A 19,567-nucleotide genomic window follows, 5' to 3' on the forward strand; every position below is an offset into this window, starting at 1 on the left:
GAAGACAAGGGATGACTAGGATAGTCTTGGGTTAGAGTGAAATTGAATGGACTTGTTTGAAAAATTCCGTGTTGGATTCGTCTAATTTTATGTTAAAATTATACCGCATATTCTAATAATTTGCGAAAGAATATTCTTTTGGCAATTGTACGTGTTCTTTTTTATATTTCTTTTAATTAACAATTTTGATATGTGATATTATTTTTGATGTTGTATATGTAATGAACTTGACAATAGTATATGATGTTAATTTTTGTAACAATTTTGGTAGAATAAAATAAAATATATTACTAGTTATATAGAATATGACAACGATATAAGAATAATATTTAACAATTTTGTTCAAGATCATATGATTATATATATTTATAGGTTTATTTATAATAAAAAAGAATAATTTATTCATATAACAAAGAACATGGTGCTAGTTAAATCCAAACATGCCATCAATATAAAAGTAACATTTATCTTTTATTGTTAGAATGTGTTATTTAAATAGATTTTGTATCTCTTTCAATGTATTTTTTTTTTATTATCATTATATGTTATTTTCATTACTATCTAACTTCTTATCATAAACGGACTTTAGACAACAACAACATGTTCTCTTTACCATGAACAATATGTTCTTTTTTACCTAAAATATATGTTCTTTCATTTTTAATTGCATTTTCATTTACTAATGTCCTCTTTTCAAAAAAAAAAATAAAAAAAAAAATAATAATAATAATAATAATAACTATAAAAATTATTATTATTATCTATACTGATATATTAAAAGGCGTGCATAAGTCAGCAACGGTGCCATATGCGCTCTCCCTAAGAAGTTTTAGTTCATGTAATCCATGTACAATAAAGAGAAATTAGAAATTGCATAGTATAGGTTTTGATCCTGTGACCTCAAGTTCATGTACTAAAGTTTTAACCACTAGACCAAGTTGTATTTAGTGTTATCATATCAAAGTACAATATTAATAAATGAAATTTTTTCTTACCCGGGGCATAGCCCAGGCCTAATAACTAGTTATTATTATTAAAAGTTGTACATAGTGATAAAATGATAGTAATAGTAATACTAGTATGGAATACTAAGTAATAATAATATTAGTAATAATATGCTTTATAAAAGATACGTTCACATCACATTAATAAGTTCAGATCATATTAGAAAAAATTAATTCAAATCAGATCTAATTTGTTAAGTTCAGATAAGTAAAAATAAGGTGAACTAAAAATAGTGGTAGTCTTATTGACACTTACCATTTACAGTCAACTTAAATGGATGTGCCCAACGTTATTACATGAAAAGAAATGACCACTGTATGATATACTCCAATAATATTAGTGTGACCGAGTCCATTCAATACTACCCTATAAAGTATAATGTCTATTTATTGTAGTTGGATTATCCATGTGGTCACATACATTAAAAAAATTCCATATATTCTGTATTTCAACTCCATTCATTTACACTTTTGATTATATCTCTACAGAATACACACTTAAAAGTTAAAACATCATAGAAAGATCCAAAACTATGCAATTAAGTTTCACCATCAAAGACAAATGGAAACTCTGCACAATTGCTACCATATTTTGCTGCTTAATCCTTATCATTTTTCTGAATCAAAGTAACAAAAATGTAAGCTTTTCAAACAATATGCTACCACTTGCTCCATTGCTTGAATCACAGGCACCTCTGTCTAGCATCGTAGCGCAGCTTCCGCGCCCCTCTTGTCCACCACCTTCCGCAACCAGCGTAATAACAAAAAACCTCGACCCTTTTAATTTTACCTCTATTAGTACCACAGTTGAACAGCAACCAAACACGACTTTATTAAGTCAAAGAGACAAGCTGAATGTGAGTGTATATAATTTGAAGAAACCAATTATAATGAAGACGAATATTGCTGGACAGGAATGTGATATGTTTGATGGGAGATGGGTTTACAAGCCAAAAGAAAAGCCTAAATATAATTCAATTAAGTGTCCTTTTATTGAGGAGAAGATGAACTGTAGAAAGAATGGGAGGCCAGATTTTGAATATGAGAAGTGGAGATGGGAAGCTAGAGATTGCAAAATACCACTGTAAGAATCTCTATAATTTTATTTTCATTATTTTCCTTCATCTGGGTATTAAGTTTTACTAAAGCGTCATATATGATATACTAAATACAAATTACTTCTCTTTCTTCGTTAATAAAATTGACATTAATGTTTTGGAACTATTATTGATGTATCAATTACTGAATTTGATTTTTATTGATGAGTGTGGCTCGTTTGTGGTTAAGAATACTATGTTTGTCTCACACTCCCGCAGTTTCATCTTAATATACACACTTACACTTTGCGTTCATTTTAACAATGTCAAAGGAACTCACTTTACGAACAAATTTTTTAGATTGAGATAGCTCAAGCCTTACCAAATATTTCTCATTTTTTTACTTTTTGAAATTCTCATTTAACATTAGATTTTTGTCAAACAATTCAAAAATTCTTTTTTCAATATTAGTTTGAATCCTTTTAAGCCAAGAAATGTGTTCTTTTGCAATTACTAAGACATGTTCATTTTGCTTCAATTTAGTAGACTCATCTTTGCAATCATTTACAGCATTAACAATAAAATCAAATAATTGCTCTTTACTTAAAGAATTAAGACGAGATTTAATAGTGTCTATACTTACCTCAAGAGATTCAATCTCTTCGTTAGATTCGGAAATAGCCATAAGACAAAAGTTAGATTCGGAGTCAGTGTCTCCCCATGCAACAACCATAGCTTTCTTCATGTCAGATCTAGTATAGGAACTATTGTATTCCTTGTTCCTATCTTTGCTTCGTTCCCTTCCTTTGCCTTTGTCTTGTTCCCATCGAGGATAATCCTTGATGAAGTGGTCGGGACTGCCACACTTATGACAAATACGTTTGTTAGTGTATTTCTTATTTTTACCTTTATAATCTCCATTCTTCATGTTCCTACAAATTCTCTTCGTCAGTTTTCGAGTCGTCGCTTTCATCTGCTTTCACGACAATCGACTTCTGTTTTGGCATGTCACCATTCTCAGTGTCCAAGTGTAGCTCGTGAGTCACAATGGAACCAATAAGTTGTTACAGATTAAACTTTCTAAAGTCCTTAGTTTCTTGTAAGGCCGTAAACTTAGCCATCCAACGATCCTTAGGAAGACTTCTTAGGATCTTTCGTACATGTTCTCCTGATGTAATTTCTTTTCCAAGAGAGGTTAGCTCATTAATGATATTAGTAAATCGTGTAAACATCTCTTGAATGGATTCTTTAGATTTCATTTGGAAAATTAAAGTTCGTATTGATTGATTAAAAGATCAATCTTTGATCTCTTAACTTCACTCGTACCTTCATGGGTGACTTCAAGAAGATCCCAAATTTGTTTTGGGGTCTTGCGGTTTTGCATATCATGACACGATTGTGTTCATGAGGTCCAATACCACAATGAAGCAGTTTAATAGCGAGAGCATTCCATTTTTTCGAAATCTTCTTTTTCGAAATCATTTATGGATTTAGGGATTACCTCATTTTTGTCGTTAGTGGCAGTTACTTCAAAATCGCCTACCTCTATAACTTTCCATACCTGCTAGTTGTCGGCTTTGATGAAGATCTCCATTCCATTCTTCTAGTAGGTGTAGGACTTGCCATTGAACATCGGTGGCCTCTGAGTAGAGTACCCTTCTTCCAGTTTTTCTCTAGCATTCATATTTTCCAAGATCTTGAACTCAATAGGGTTTCCTATATTTTAGAGTTTTCGCTCTGATACCAATTCTTGTATAATATGAGCACTATATGAGGGGTGAAGGGTGAATTATAGCGAGAGAATAAGCGTAACATTTTATGGAATTAAAAGCTAGCTAGGGAACACACAATGGAAACACAAGACATTTTAGTGAGGAAAAATTTCCTAGGGCCAATTAGGAAGAAACAACCTCGACCACAAGGAATTTTAACTCAAACTTTCCACTATAATAGCTCAACTACTCTGTTACAAACCTATTAATTCTCTAGAGCCACAAGCTAAGTTCCTAAACTCAAGTTCCCAACAATAGTTCCCTCTAATTGTTGTTCCTCTGAAACTTCACTGGAAGTTACTTTCACTTTCCCTTTCTCTTGCTTCACTCAAAGCTTTCTCACACTTACATGAGTTCGCTCAAACCCATTAAACAAACAAATATAATTTCTGATAACAATGGAAGAGTAAAAATAAAATATCGTAAGTATGAATTCTCTTGGGAACACGGCACCGACACTTAGACAACTTAGGATTTTATGATATGCCAGACACACTTTGGTGTGACTAATAAAAGTCAGACACAAATTAATCTTGGGATTAGGCGCCTATTATAGTAAGTATCCATGAATTAATTTTTCACTAATTAACCCACTAACCCCATGATCTCCATTAATTAACTTTGCTTGGGAACTAATAAGCTAACCCACTAACTCACTCAGAACGTGTAACAATGTAAATTAAGTGATAAGTGGTTACTTGGAGAATAGTTAAATAATTAAAAGTTAATCTAATTTAGGAAAAATAAATTTCCCATTTATTTTAAATAACCCGAAAAGAAAATCAAATTTTATTTTAAAAAAAATCATGTTATTTAAAATAGGAAAGATAAAATTTTAAAAATAATATATTTTTATTTGTTTTGGAATTAAGATAAAATAATTAAAATCTTTTCCTAACTAATTCCCTAAAATAGTTGATCTAAGCCTAAATAAACTAGCACTCCTAAAATTTCTTTTAAACACTTAACAATACTTAGGCGCTTAACATTTATTAGATTCAGGTGTTCCTAATTTAGTTTCTAAGTCAGTTCCCAACTGTAGTTCCTAAGCTGTGCGAGTGTATGTTCCTGTCATGGGAAAATAACTTAGTTCCATTGAAAATTCAACACCAAACATCTTGTAACTTTACTCAACCTTAACATGAAGAATATAATACACCCTAATGTATTCTAATCTTCATTCCAAGCTTGATTCTTCATCTTAGGATTATCTTCACTTCGATCTTGATTAATTCTCCTTTCTTTAATCTTTGATCATGTATTCTCTTTGTTCTTCAATGAATAACCTAGCAACATCACACATGAAATAATACAAGTTGTCTTTTGTGGTTAAGTCATCTTCAAAACTTAGGGTCAACAGAAAGTAACGTAAAATTGATCAATGTGTTCAATAATACAATGTTGTCTTTGTATAAAAACATACCCAAAAGAGAAATACTCTCAAGTAGTATGGAATATATCAAAAATGAATATTAGAAGATTTTTAAGAAACATAAGTAATATTAAATATTTGATTTAGATGTACAAAGTACCTTATGAAAAAATTTCCTCATTTTACACTTGTAGGTTTTGGTAGGCCAACTGAATTATCAAATTGGTATGAGAAAGAAGAGCTCTTAAAAATTAAAAATCATGAGAGAGGGAGAGAGAGCGTAACCCTAGTGATAGAAACTATCTTCAACAATGGCAAACTGTAACTAGAAGGAAAACAAAGCCAATCTTTCCAACCCGAGCTTCTCGCACACTTTTCATAAACTACCTCTCCCTCTCCACAACCAGTTCAGAAATAGCATCGATCTTCAAACCCCATGGTACCATTAATTACATGTATATCCTAATCATCTATAAAAGCAGCAACCACAAATGTGCCTTCATCCAATTCCTTTACCCCCAATCTCTCCTATCTACAATATGGGATGAGAATGGCAGAAAAATATGATAAGCCCCCAGCTTCTCTCCACCATATAAATAATTATCACTTTCCTCCACCCCCCATCTCGTAACTCACAAATAGAACCTTTTGAAACCTTCCTGCCCTCAAAACTATTCTCTAAGGGACAATAGATCCTATAAAGAAGCTACCTCTTCTACAAAGAATCAAACCAACAACCAAAAAACCGCATAATACTTTGGAAGTCCTAGAGCCTCTTGAACCCTCATTGCACCATATCCCCTTAGATAAGCCAAATTATCGTCTCCCTGAACCTTCCACTCACACAATTATGAGCTCGAGAGCTCTGGGAGAAGACATTAAGTAAAACAACCAGGAATTACATGGAGCACTTGACATGGAGGATGATTATATCGCGTCTCTAACAAGATCGAAATGCAAGGAGAAAAAGGATGTTTTTCAACAAAGTGTGCTCCATCTCATTATTTTCGATTCCATTGAAGACAAAAAGTCGATTATTGAGAGCAAATGGTTAGAGGACTGGTTTGTTGGATTAAGGATGTCGATGATAAGTCAACCTTCTTATGGAGGGAGAATTGGCTCAAGATAGTGGAGGTTCCTTTGATCGGATGGAGTTACGAAATTTTTTATAAAATTGGATGTGTCTTTAGGAGAACCATATATGTCAATTACAAGGAGTACAACTATGCATATGTCATGGTTTTTACTGGTATTCTTCTTGCATTAAAGAACAAACTATCTCTGAAGATTGATGGAAAATAATATCCTATCTGTATCTCTGAGTTAGATATTCATGTCCTATTCCAAATTTGGGTCTTTTGTCAGAAATAAGACAAGGTGCATAAAGAATGATGAGGATGATGATTCTTCGGATCATGACGTATTGAATGATGTCACGTCAACCCCCCAAAAATCGCCCCTAGGCTCTTCCCCTTTATTTTTACCATACAGAAGTACTAGACTCACCTATTACAAAAGTACCTATAATCCTTGACCCCTTCCCATCAAATGATGACATCAGAAATTCCAATAACTTGAATATTGGAACTTCTTCCAATGATTTCCTCGAGAAGACAGAAAAACTAGTGCCCTAACTCTATGAAATTAATACCAACTGCTACAACCAAATACCTTCCCATGATAATATCCAATTGTTTGGCATCAAAAAGTTACCTTTTAAAACCTTGCCAGAGGTTGCTCGCCCTCTTTTGAAAAATCCAATGACTACAAAAATAAAATCTCATTTGGGCCCCCTATCTCATATTTCCCTTCCCCATAATTCTCAGCCAAGCCCAAACCATCGTCCCCTGCTAGATTCACTAAATAAACCCAATATCATTCCCCCCATTATAAATTCACCTGTCTAGATTTCTAACAAATTTAGGCCTCTGAGCAAACCTCCTAGAAAAACCACGTCCTCCTTCAACTCTTTGGACTCTTCTTCACGTAGTGGGCTGCTCTTTCCTCCTGCCAGTTTTGAATAAACTATTCCAGCCCAATTCAAAGCTGCTTAGATTGAAAATAGAAAGAAAAAGTTGGAGAAAAAGAAAAAAGTTATGCAATCCTCTCCTACTTTCAATACAAACCCACTTGGCTCTCCCAATCCTCTAAATTTCGGTGCAATTTTGGTTGATGACGTTATGGAGATGGCAAGTATTCTTGGCTTATCCTTTAATGGATACACGCTGGAACTTAGGCATCAGATTCTCTGGTTGGTGGATCTCTGGTTGGGGGACTCCCTTTCCTTACTCATTTGATGATGTCCTTTGAAACCTGATATGTTTATCGTGTTTCTCACAACAAAACTCTTCTCATCCTTTGAAGGCAATCAGTTCGGTTAATAATGTATAGACAACCCCTCCCTCGGACTTTTTGAAGTGGAACGTGGATGCCTCAGTGATCCAATCTCAATTAAAGTTGGCAACAGGTGGTATCCTTCGCAACTGTCGAGGTGATTTCATGTGTGTATTCTCTAGCCCTCTCCCATTAATGGACATCAACTCATCTGAAATCTTCGCAATCATCAGGGCTATCCAAATTTCAATGGCTTTTGACCGCTTGAAGCATTGCCATATGATCATCGAATCCGACTCCGCAAATGCTGTAATGTGGTACAATGAAAATAAAAGGGGACCTTGGAACCTCAACTTCCAACTAAACTATATCCGCAATGCTGAAAGTAAGTGGATGAATATTAAGATTATCCACAAAGGGAGGGTCACAAATGTTGTGGCATACGCTTTAGCCAAGCAAGGACTAAAATGTAGTGATGAATTTCTACCTTGGCTTTAACAAGAGAACGGAGTAGTGACTGCAATACCTTATTTTGCTTTGGTCTGTAAATTTCTTTTAACTACTATTTTTTAGTATTATGTTGTAATGACTTTGGCCACAATTTGGGAAGCTGCTATGCTCCTCCTTAATATATAATTGCGGAAATAAAATGAAAAAAAATGTCTTGAAAATGGTTACAAAAAGTGATAGGGGGACATATATATTGGAATTAGCAATCATGATACTTAACCAACTAATATTCCAAAGAACTAAATCAACGTCATATAAACCTACCTTTTTGTCGAATTTAACTTTTCCTATTAGATCTTTATTTAAACTCAATGACAATATTAAGACATTATTACTATAAACCCCCAATTTTACTCTTTATACCCCTTTATCGGGTATGAAAAATGCCCTTAAATTTTATATCAACATTTAGTGGTTGACTATTTTGGCCAAGTTTTTAATTTGATTATGTCCTTTTACCTATAGCTTTGATGGAAGAGACATGCTAGAAAGGCTTCGAAACAAGAGGGTGATCATCGTAGGGGACTCATTAAATAGAAACATGTGGGAATCTCTCTCTTGCCTTCTTTATTCCTCTATACATCGCTCTAGAGTTGAAGTCCGTGCTAAATTTCGAGACTACAAGGTTCTTAAAGCAAAAGTAAGTGAGGATCTAAATTTGCAAATTTATTTTTCTTACGAGTATATCCTACCATGTATTACTTTTCATAATATATATATATATATATTCTTTATTATTTATGTTTGATTGCAGGATTATAATACGACAGTCGAGTTCCATTGGAGTCCATTTTTAGTTGATTTTGATACGAATCATAAAAGTGGGAAAAAAGTTTTAGTGCTTGACAAATTGTCATCCAATTCAAAGCTGTGGCAAGGGGCTGATGTTATGGTATTTAACTCAGGGCACTGGTGGACTCACAGAGGAAAATTCAAAGCGTAAGTATAGCTAAAACTAAAAGACTTATTTTTATTATTGGGTCACTTGTTTATGCACGTCTGACTAATCTGGGAGAATAATGAACATGTCGAACTCATTTATGATTTTGAATTTCACGTAAATAATTCTAAAAATTTAATATGTTGATAGATGAAATACAAAAAAAGAAGAATTTCAGGGAGAATTTATAACGAGGTAACATGAAAATTACGGTAAGAGAGATTTATGTGAGAAAAACGACACAAATTCAACAAAAAATAAGTCCTCAACTTATTGCCAGGCTCGTATGAGCTAACACTCCAAGCTATACGTCAAACATCCTTATTTTTTAGACAACCATTAACTCATATCAAATCCAGGAAAGTTAGCAGATATAAGTATAATTGGCCACAATTTTTTTTAGCCAAAATCATATAGTTAAGAAGAAGATTTCAGCAAGAAGTGGTATCAAAACCCTTGCTCCAATAGACTGATTTATATAAATGGGTTGCTGTAATTAATCCACACTCACAAATCATCTGTAACTATTAGTGATATCTTTTTTTCCAGATAAATTAAAGAGCATCTTACAAATATAACATGAAAATTTTCGAACTTGTGTAACACAACACAGACCCCCAAAGCAACACACATTGCTTTTTTTTTTTTTTTTTTAACTATCCATTTTAAATAAAGAATGAATATGACCAAACATTTCAAATGTTGTTGGAGTACAAGGTGACACTCCATAAGGAGGGGGGAGGGGGCCAGGGTTAATTGAGTGACAAAAACTAATTGTTTTTCGCAAAAACACTCCTATGACATAGTACCTTACACTGTGATGTTTAGTCGTATACTCTATCTCCGATTTATGTTTTTGCCAGAACTAACCTGTATCAAAATACGAAAACAATGAATTCAAATAATAGACACAAGAATTTAACGTGGTTCAATTTCACCTCTGAGATCTACGTCCACAAAAACTACTTCTTTTATTATCTAAATCCTAAAATATCAAACTCTTGATATAATACGATTCCCCCACTACTAACTCTAGTAGTGCTCCCTAACACTTAACCTTAAGTGTTGCTACTGTCTATAATGATTGAAATTACCAAAAGAATAAATACTAAAAAGAGTGCTTCTTATTCAAGTAAAACAGAGGATTGTTACAATTGTTGTATAGTTACCTAAATTCACTAGAACTCTGTGCCACACACTGTGCTTTGGGATCAGTTTTCAGCTCTCAAATTCTCCGAAATAAAATATGAAAACGTAAGTTGTTCTCTAATTTCTATCCCTATAACTTATCAACTAAATAAAAAATATTCTCCAAGATATGAGTATCTTGAATAATTTTTATTCGTAAAATTAAGGGATAATTTTTTTTTCCTTTCCAAAATCAAATTTAAAGACTAATTTTTTCCTCTTATAAGATAAGGATTCCTCCATATCTTATGCCAACTATATTAATAAGATTTTAAATCAATTTTTATCCAAAATTCTTTATCAAATCTATTTCTCTTATAACCAGTTTTTCTTAAAACTCTTGTTTTTATTTTTTTCGAAAATCTATATCAAAATAATTTTTCATAAAATTAGATTTTCTAAAACCCAATCAACAATGGATAAATCTACAGGGCATGCACGAACACATACTTCAAAAGCAATGTATTTATCAAATTCAAAGTGAATTCGACAACGAAAACGGTACGATATGATCAATTTTTCATAAGGATCTTGAATAGTTACAGGTAAACAGTTAGCGTGGTTTTTTTTTTTCTGAAAAAATTTTTAAAGAAATTTTTTCTTTAAAATAAGTTTTTACAAAATTGTTTTATTCGGAAATCTTTATAAAAATAATATTTTCCTTTCAAAACTAATTTTCAAAATTAGAAACTCCTTTTTTATATAGAAACATGAAATTAATATAATTACCTGTTTTCTTAACTCAAAAAAATAGTTAATCTTCCTACTTTCATATTTCTAATTTAGTACAAATTCCAATGAGTTAATTACATTGCATAAACATGACTAAGAATATAACTAGACCTAAGCTTCCATATATTCAGGTTCTTGAGCTTTTATGAACATCCAATCTTGATGGCTTCCTTAGCTCACTGTTACACACATACATGTTACGGCATAGACTGTTTATCATGCTCAAAATTATATTGACTTAGAGTCACAACAAATGTGCTCCAGGCAATTGGTCATCTAAGTAAGGAAAAAAGATGGGAAATTCTACATGGTAGCCTTCAAGTTTAGACTTTTCTATGTGGTGGCAAGGCAAAAATAATATTATACAAAGTGACACTATACTATGACTAATTACATTTAGTAGCCTTAATCCACTTAAAACTGACTAACCCATTACTTCAACCTAATTTACTAACCTACCCTCCTAGTTAATTACCATCTTCAAAATCCCTACCATCAGTCGTGAGTTTTGATCACAGTAACTCCTCAACTTCCCCTATCAATAACATCTTTCATTCATCATCTCTGCAACTCTTCTTTTCGATTCATTCTCCATAATTGAGATTGCATTGCGATGTTTTAATATTCATTGTTGATTATCCATAATTTACAAGAGAAACAGATGCTCTTGGCATTCCTTTGGACCACTCCGTTCCTTTTGGGCTGCTTGTACCTATCACCTCGATACTCAAGAAGAACAGGCTTGAAGCTTTGGAAGCAAACCTCTCCAAGCTTCAGAAATGCTGTTGACCAAGCGTGCCTGTCCTTTGGCAAATTCATGGAATGCTAGCCCCATATCTGCTATTATTTGTTCTTGAAAGCGTTCCATCTCTTCGTTCATTAATCAAAACACCGTCTCAAATCTTCTTGCTTTAACTGAGTGACCAAAAAACATTCACGAGCTAGTTACAGGGATGATAGGGAGAAATTCCAAATAACGAGAACTTGAATGCTAAATTTACCTCTCTATATTCAGTGATAGCATCTCCAAACTTGTCCGAGCTAGTTAGCACATGAGCTTCTCTCTGGTGGTCATTAAACAAATTAATGGATAATCAACAATGAATATTAAAACATCGCAATGCAATCTCAAATATGGAGAATGGAGCGAAAAGAAGAGCTGTATAGATTATGAATGGAAGGAGATGTGATTGACAGGGGGAATTGAGGAGTTAATATGATCAAAACTCACTGACTAACGGGAGGGGTTTTGCAAATGGGTAATTAACTAGGAGGGTAGGTTAGTAAATAAGGTTTTAGTAATGGGTTAGTCAGATTTAAGTGGATTAAGGCCACTAAATGTAATTAGTCATAATACAGTGTCACTTTGTATAATATTATCTTTGTCTTCACACCACATAGAAAAGTCTAAACTTGAAGGCTACCATGTAGAATTTCCAAAAAAAAGATTCATATGCCAATTATGGAATTTTATTTCTGCTATATTAATGCAAACTTAAATTGTCAATCATGCTTGTTATAAAGCTATTCTTATTGCTAAAGGATATACAGAACGAACCTGGCAAGCTTAATGAGTAGAGAAATGCTTTTGAGTTCTCAATCCTCTTTGTCAAATGGATACACAATTGGGTACTCTGCAAGATGCATAAAAAAGAACAATGATGAAAACGAAACCTCTACAAGGATTCCAAATGGCAGAAATATAAGGATGAATGTGAAACAAGAGAGGAACAAGACACAACTATACTAGAACAAAGTTGTTTGTACAATTCAATCATATCCTCTCCAGACTTGAAATTTTAGCCCTGACTTATTTGCGGTCTTGAAGTCTAAATCATACTTTGTTCCTATAAATCAAGTAAAATCAGAAACTAATGTCAGATACAAGCAATAATCAAGCCTCTGAAACCACGTAGAAAATTAAACAAACTAAAGAATCAACGAACAACCATAACAACTTCAAATTGGCAAAGTAGAGGAGAAATCGAAGAACGACCTCTGAAATAGCCTCTTTTAATCTTCAACAACAATAATACAACCACGAAAAATTATATTAAATAACGAACAAGAAGTGAAGCTTGCGACGGTGCTCCGGTGGTGAGGGATGATACAACGAGAGAGGTAGAGATGACGGGGTGAAAGAGAGGAGATGGAAGGAGAGAGAGAGAGAAAGGCCCAAATAATATTGGATACACGGGTAATACGAGAAGGAAAGGAAGCGAGTTTAGGGAAAATATATTTTTCAAAAAGCCCAAGGGTTGCGGTTAGCCCAAAATCATAGCCCTTTATATATATATATAAAGGGCTACGTTTTTGGGCTAACCGTAGCTCTTACATCATATCCCTTGCGTTATTTTTTCCACCAGAGTATCTATAAAAATGTTACTACCCTAGTTACATTTATTGTTTGGTATGTTCAGCATTAGTTGGATATTAAAAGTTGACGCCTATATTTTCTATAAAAGAGACAAAGAACAAAGGGGATCATATCCCCCCAGTGACCCATAAAGCCTTTGTTTTATATAATATTAATGACTAATTCATAAAATATCCCATTAGTTATAGGATGAAACATAAAAACTTTATTCTTTATAAAGGACTATTCCATGCACCTAATTCAAGGTTTATGGATCAATCCGAGCTCGAGCCCACCCAATATTGTCGAGCTTTACGAGCTTCCAGCTCTAGTCGAGCATGGTAGGACCAACTTCGATTCGGGCTATTAGCACCCCTAATCTCCCCAATGAGTTCGAAATGAGAAAAGTATATAGAGTGTGTAGAGATTACCAAGAAGAGTGAATCATATATAGGTAATTTAATGAAGGAAAGGTTTGGGAAGGCTCAAAAATTGAAAGAAATGTGTTTGTCGCCTCCGTTGTTCCTTTAAGATGACTCTTATGCCATGGACTTGCACATCAAAACCTTTTAAATTGTCTAATACTTTTGTATATATGGCTTCTCATGAATACTTTTGACCAGGCCATAATAGTTTTTATTCATGCATTAGTAAAAAAATATGTGAAAAGTAAACAATGATATAATGTTTATTGAAACAAATCTAAAAAGGTCTCAAAATATACTCTATTTTTATGGGATATATGATCACATATGTTTAAAATAACTTTTTACTTTGACAACATGAATAGTAAATACAACGATCTTTGATGAATGAATCGAGTATAAAAGAAGAAATTACCAAAAAAGCAATAGAGCATAATAAGAAGAAACATTCAGGAACACATGAGAAAAGTGAAAAGGGATATTATGGGATTGCCATTAATCCTGTAACGGTCAAATACAAATCTTCAACAGCCCAAGGCCCAAGGCCCATGGCCCGGTACGGGTGGGTGGCACATGCGTGTGTGATAGCAAGCCCAAACTAAATGTGACATCCAACAACAAAAACATCTCAAATACCAACTCAATAATAAGAAGGAGAGAGGGAATATAAAAACAAGGAAGTATTCCCTCCAACAAGCAATGTGAGACATTTTAATAAAAGAAGCTAAGGATTTTCAAGCCTTAATTCCAACAAACCTGAACCTATCTTATTTTCTCTTAACTCTTCAAAGACTTTCTAAACTTTTTTTTCAAATTTTTTTTACGTTTCCTAATTTTTAGTGAAAATTTCTCAACTTTTGTGAACTTCTCCTTTTCTTTTTTTCTTTTTTTTTTTCAAGTTTCCCGACTCTTCTTAGTTATATGATTTTTTTCCTTTTTAAATGTAAATAAGTAAAAATAAAATCAACCCTTCACCATTAGGAAAAATATATGTTGCTCAATCATATAAATTTGCGAATATTTTATTTATATATATTTTTTTTTATTGAACTTCCTTAGTCGAATCAAGGGAGACTATTAGTTATCTTGTTTTGAGATTGCTGTTATGTTCTTTATTGAATTTAATAACTTTACAAATATTATACGGAAAAATAAAGTAAAAGTAGAACGAAAAAGACTTTTTTACTTGTGCATAAACCTGCTATAAACTCACCTAACCTGACACGAAATTTGTATCTGGTCCAAAATATAATGATCTGAAGTTGACCCAAAACCTGAAATCACTAGCGAAAAAAGGTCCATGAATTCGATAAAAATAGGCCTAACAGATCCAAAAATGAACCGAAGCTGGCGGATGTGGAGTTGCTAAAAGAAAAATTAAGTTATCTAGTTTAAAAAAATGTGACGCTATGAAATAACAGTGACACCTAATCGCCATTATAAAGAAAGAGACTAGACTATTTTTTCGGCATTAATTTATTTTATTACTTTCTCACTCTTTCACCTACTTCACCATTTTTTCTCTCTCCTCCATTTCTTTCTTTGCTCCTCTTTTTCTTGGTCCATCAGGAAGAGCTGGGCATCAATTTCTTGGCCAAATTTTCTCTCTCTCCTAATAAACTAATATTACTTTTATACTCTCTCTCCTCATAACCCACAAGGAGGGCAACCATTGGGAGCACTCTTAGAGCACTGTTATCAATGAACCCAAATAAATGGTTCATCCTTCTCTCTCCTCTTTTCTCTCTCCTCCACATCATTCTCACAAACCATTTTCAATTTCACTCTTAACTATGAATCCAAAGATAATGGTTCATGACTATTTTCTCATTCTTTTTTCCTATCCCACCACATTTTCTCTCTCTTTAAATAATTCTATAAAGTTGTATTAATTAATGTAAAACTAATAAAAAAATATAGCAAAATTGGTGTCTATTTATAGAGAATAAAAAAATATGAATTTTGATATATTTTTTATTTTTTTTAGAATTGTATTTTTTGAAATATTAACGTTATAAAAATTGTAATTGAAAAAAAACCCAATAAAAGCCTGCCACATGTCGTTCACCGTTTTTTTTTCAGCACCCTTTCTTCCAATCAACTAGTGACATGTGGCCTGTTTGAGTTTTTTTGCTTTTTTTTTTTCTCTACACACATACAGCATACTGTGATGAATTTTAACAGATGAACTATTCGGAAAATCGAATAGGTGCACCTCGATTTATGCACGAATCCTTTACCAGTTCATGATTAAGCAAAAAAAAAAAAAAGGTTCATCCTCATGAACCATTTTTTTTCATTGTTAAGAATGCTCTTAGCAAGAGTGGTTGTCCCCCTCTCACCACCATGTATTTCCAGCAAAATAAATCCGATAACAAGGAACATAAGTGTTCCGGTGATAGAACGGTTAGCGGTCTTGAGAAGAGTCCGCCAACGACTGGAGTTGACGTCCGCTCATGAATAGCTGCATGAGAGCAAACGTAAACTACACTTGGGGGATGCGAGGAACCCCCCTCCAACTAGGGATGGGCATGGGTCCAGGACCCTACCCGGACCCTGTTGGACCCGACCCTAATTTAAGGGTCTGGGTCCAACTTTTTCAGACCCTAAGGGTCCGGGTCTGGGTCTGGGTCCAAGTAAATTTTTTAGGGTCCGGGTTCGGGTTTTGAAATTTTTGACCCAGACCCTACCCAGACCCGACCCTTAGACCCTAAACTTATTTAATATATACATTTTAACTTTTTTTTTTATTTAAAAAAAAACTGATTTTCGAAAAGACTAAAACCTAAACTAAAACACCAAAACACCTATTCTGAACTCTTATGTAAGTTGTGTTTGTTTCGTTTTTTTTAGTTTGTATGTTTGTGTTTTTGTTTCGTTTTTTTCACTTTATATGTTTGTGAATTGTGTTTGTTTCGTTTTTTTTCAGTTTATAAGTTTATGTTTATGTTTGTTTCGTTTTTTTCAATTTATATGTTTGTGTTTGTTCATGCGAATTCTTATGTTTGTTTCATGCGATTTTTTGTGTTTGTTTCATACGAATTTCAGATGATTATTGATATTAATAATGCTGAAAATTTGGCAAAATAAAAAATTTAGGCCTGGACCCTCCAGACCCTAAGGGTCAGGGTCAGGGTCCAATTTTTTCAGACCCTTAGGGTCCGGGTCTGGGTCTGCAAAAATATTTAGGGTCTGGGTCCGGGTCTAGGTCTGCAAAAAATATATTTAGGGTCCGGGTCTAGGGTCCAGCTGGACCCGACCCAGACCCTACCCTTGCCCATCCCTACCTCCAACGCTCAAGTCAGTACGTGTCCACCAAGGATTTACAGAGAGAATGTATAGAGAGATTGGAATTTTAAGTGTGAGCGAATGTACCTATAGAGTAGTATCAGCGCGCAATTTATAGAAGTACTATTCCTCTAACAAGGGATGTAATCCTTCTACAGGTGTATGGTGCACTTGACAAAAGGGAAGATTCCCCCATTTTGTATTGTTAGACGACCTCCAATGACGTTGTCGGACAAACATAGCGCATTAACTTCATGAGCTAGGGATGTTGTTTACACGTTCGCGTCCTGCATAATGTCCGTGGACACCCCATGGACATCCGCTAGCATACTTGGGTTATACCCATACAACTCACTCGCATCACCGTCTTTAATTTTTCAGGGTAGTTGAATAGTTGGATGCCACGTGTCCTTGAAAATTTTCTAAAAGTTAATGATTACCTTTTTCTGAAAATCCCGCCCATTACTTTATTACGTTTCATCTGGGCATGACACATGGCGAAGATCCAGAGAGGGAGTTGAGGAGTTTTTTTTATCTTGGTCGTTCGTTAGGCGCGTATATAGAACAACCTGTGCTTTTTTCTGATTTTCACATTTTCCCAACTTCTTCTTTGGTGTTTTTTCTAACGAACGTCCATTCTCAGAACTTGTTTTGCTTAAAAACTCCTATTTTTCTGCTCAAATTTCCCTAAAAAGTTACTAAAATTTCTAGTTTTCGCTTTCCGGTACCATTGCACCAAAAATTTCGCTTTTGGTGACGACTCTTTTCTGGGTGTTTCAAGGGTTTTGAAACTTCTTCTTCGCCGGTGTTTTTCTAGGCAAAGCTTGGAAATTTTATGTGTTATCTCACTCTCGAGAACCTTGTTCGTCTGTTCCCGGCGACTGTTTTTGCTTTTTCGCTTTTTCCGGCGACTTTTCGTTTCCGGGTTTTTCTCCACCTGCAAACCTTTTTTATATATGTGCTCTCTTTGTTTTCGTCATGTTGGACCAGTCTGATAATCAAAATACTCCAAGTGATATTTTCATGACTGAGAGCGTACCATCTTCCCCCCTGTCCGCTGAATCTAGCATCGGTGGAAAAAAGACTAGACCGTTAGTGGACATACCACTCATGGCCGAGAGGGAGCATAGATCTAAGTTTCTTAATGACCCTTCCACTCATGAAGAAAAACATATGACAATGAGATATTTCGCCTCCAGCCAGAGTGGTGATAGACAAACACTCACAAATTAAGGCATCAAATTCTTGCTAGAAGGACCGTTAAGCACCCTCCACCCGACGATGTTCCCAGCCTTGATGTACCTCCACTTAGGGAACATGCTTGGTTAGACAATTTGGCGGATGTTGGGGTTGAGGCGACTCTTGATTTTTATGTTCGTTTAAAAGAGTCTGTAGCCCCCACTCACCCTCATATCATTGATTTAGGTGACAACAGTGACCCTATTTCGACCGTTATGGCCAATCAAGAGTCTGTTTACCAAGGTCAGTCTTCTCTTGCCAGCCTAGTTTCTCGCATAACCAATGACCCGAATGATACTATGGACGTGAATATTGGCAGTAGTATGCCTTTGTCTGAACGTATGGTTGGGGAAAGTTCCGACGTCGTTGGGAGGAAGGTCGACACCTCTAATGCCATAGAGGAGGAATATGATGTTGCCAACCCTAATAGAGGATGATTGTGTTGTACCCTTGAGTGTGGATATTAATCTATATTGGCATCAAGATGCTCTCGACCTTACTTATCCCTAGCTCGCTGACACATTGTACCAGTTTCCTGATGGTTATCGGTTAGTAGTTCCTCCCGGGTGCTCTATTGTTACGGAGTGCCTTCTTGGTCATGTGCTCGTTTATACTCATCATTTCGTGTTTGGGCTTCACATCCCTCTATATCATGTTTTGGTGAATATCTTGAATGCTTTCAGTGTCTGCTTAGCCCAATTAACTCCCTTAGCGATCTGCAATTTGATTGCTTATATTTTGACTATCCATTCCTTGGATTTCCGAGAAACTTTAAACTTGTTCCAGCATCTTCTTTGATTAAAGAGGAATGGCTCTGCTCGGCAAGCGGGATGGTGGTCGCTAACAACTGCCGATAAGAAAATTGACAGTTCAGCCGATGGTCTGAATGGTTAGCAGGATGCCTTCTTCTGGGTACATGTGCCTGAAGATTTCCCTGTATGCCTTCCTTTCACTTGCCCGCATCCTCATATGGAGCATTTACCCCAGGTTCCGGTGACCCAAAATGAATAGACGGCCTTCCCCTATTTCGATACGGAGGATTACTAGTATCATTTTCAGGACGAGAGGACATCTATAATCAAGGAACCCAAATATTGGCTCCCTTACACTAAGTATATTCTCGGGAGTCACCCCTTGTCGGCCATGTTACTTTTTCATACTCATGAAAATGGTAAGTTTGGTACCGGACTGGTCCGTCTGTCAATGTTCCTAGTCTTAGTTTATTAACTATTTTTTAAAAAGTTTCCAGGCTTTTCTCATATTGATCTTGAAGCTCTTTGCATCAACGAGAATCTATAGCCGACAATAAACATGCAACCTACGCCGTTGGAAAACTATGAAACCATGCACGGTAGCACTAATGGCCGTCG

The 19,567-nt window shown here is 34.7% G+C and overlaps 1 protein-coding gene and 1 long non-coding RNA gene across 5 annotated transcripts in view; one reads left to right on the top strand and one right to left on the bottom strand.

Annotated features, from left to right (window-relative positions):
• The first annotated feature begins 1,418 nt into the window (after positions 1 to 1,418).
• Positions 1,419 to 19,567, top strand: part of LOC104903527 (protein trichome birefringence-like 40) — a 34,233-nt gene continuing 16,084 nt past the window's right edge. Inside the window, exons 1-3 of the mRNA XM_010691570.4 lie at positions 1,419 to 2,088; positions 8,495 to 8,669; positions 8,784 to 8,968. Of these exons, the coding sequence (XP_010689872.1) occupies positions 1,538 to 2,088; positions 8,495 to 8,669; positions 8,784 to 8,968 (911 nt within the window). The 5' untranslated portion in view covers positions 1,419 to 1,537. The remainder of the gene's footprint in view (positions 2,089 to 8,494; positions 8,670 to 8,783; positions 8,969 to 19,567) is intronic.
• Positions 10,984 to 13,248, bottom strand: LOC104903525 (uncharacterized). 4 transcript variants are annotated; one of them, XR_007270194.2, is made up of 5 exons: positions 12,839 to 13,240; positions 12,632 to 12,736; positions 12,448 to 12,523; positions 11,891 to 11,953; positions 10,984 to 11,804 (listed from the first exon to the last, which is right to left on the bottom strand). It is a non-coding gene; the product is annotated as an uncharacterized LOC104903525 (long non-coding RNA). The 4 variants fall into 4 exon arrangements; XR_007270192.2 differs by having other exon boundaries at positions 12,886 to 13,230; XR_007270193.2 differs by having other exon boundaries at positions 12,448 to 12,736; positions 12,839 to 13,248.

The sequence above is a fragment of the Beta vulgaris genome, chromosome 9 (genome assembly GCF_026745355.1).
Source record: "Beta vulgaris subsp. vulgaris cultivar EL10 chromosome 9, EL10.2, whole genome shotgun sequence".
Taxonomy (NCBI): Eukaryota; Viridiplantae; Streptophyta; class Magnoliopsida; order Caryophyllales; family Amaranthaceae; genus Beta; species Beta vulgaris.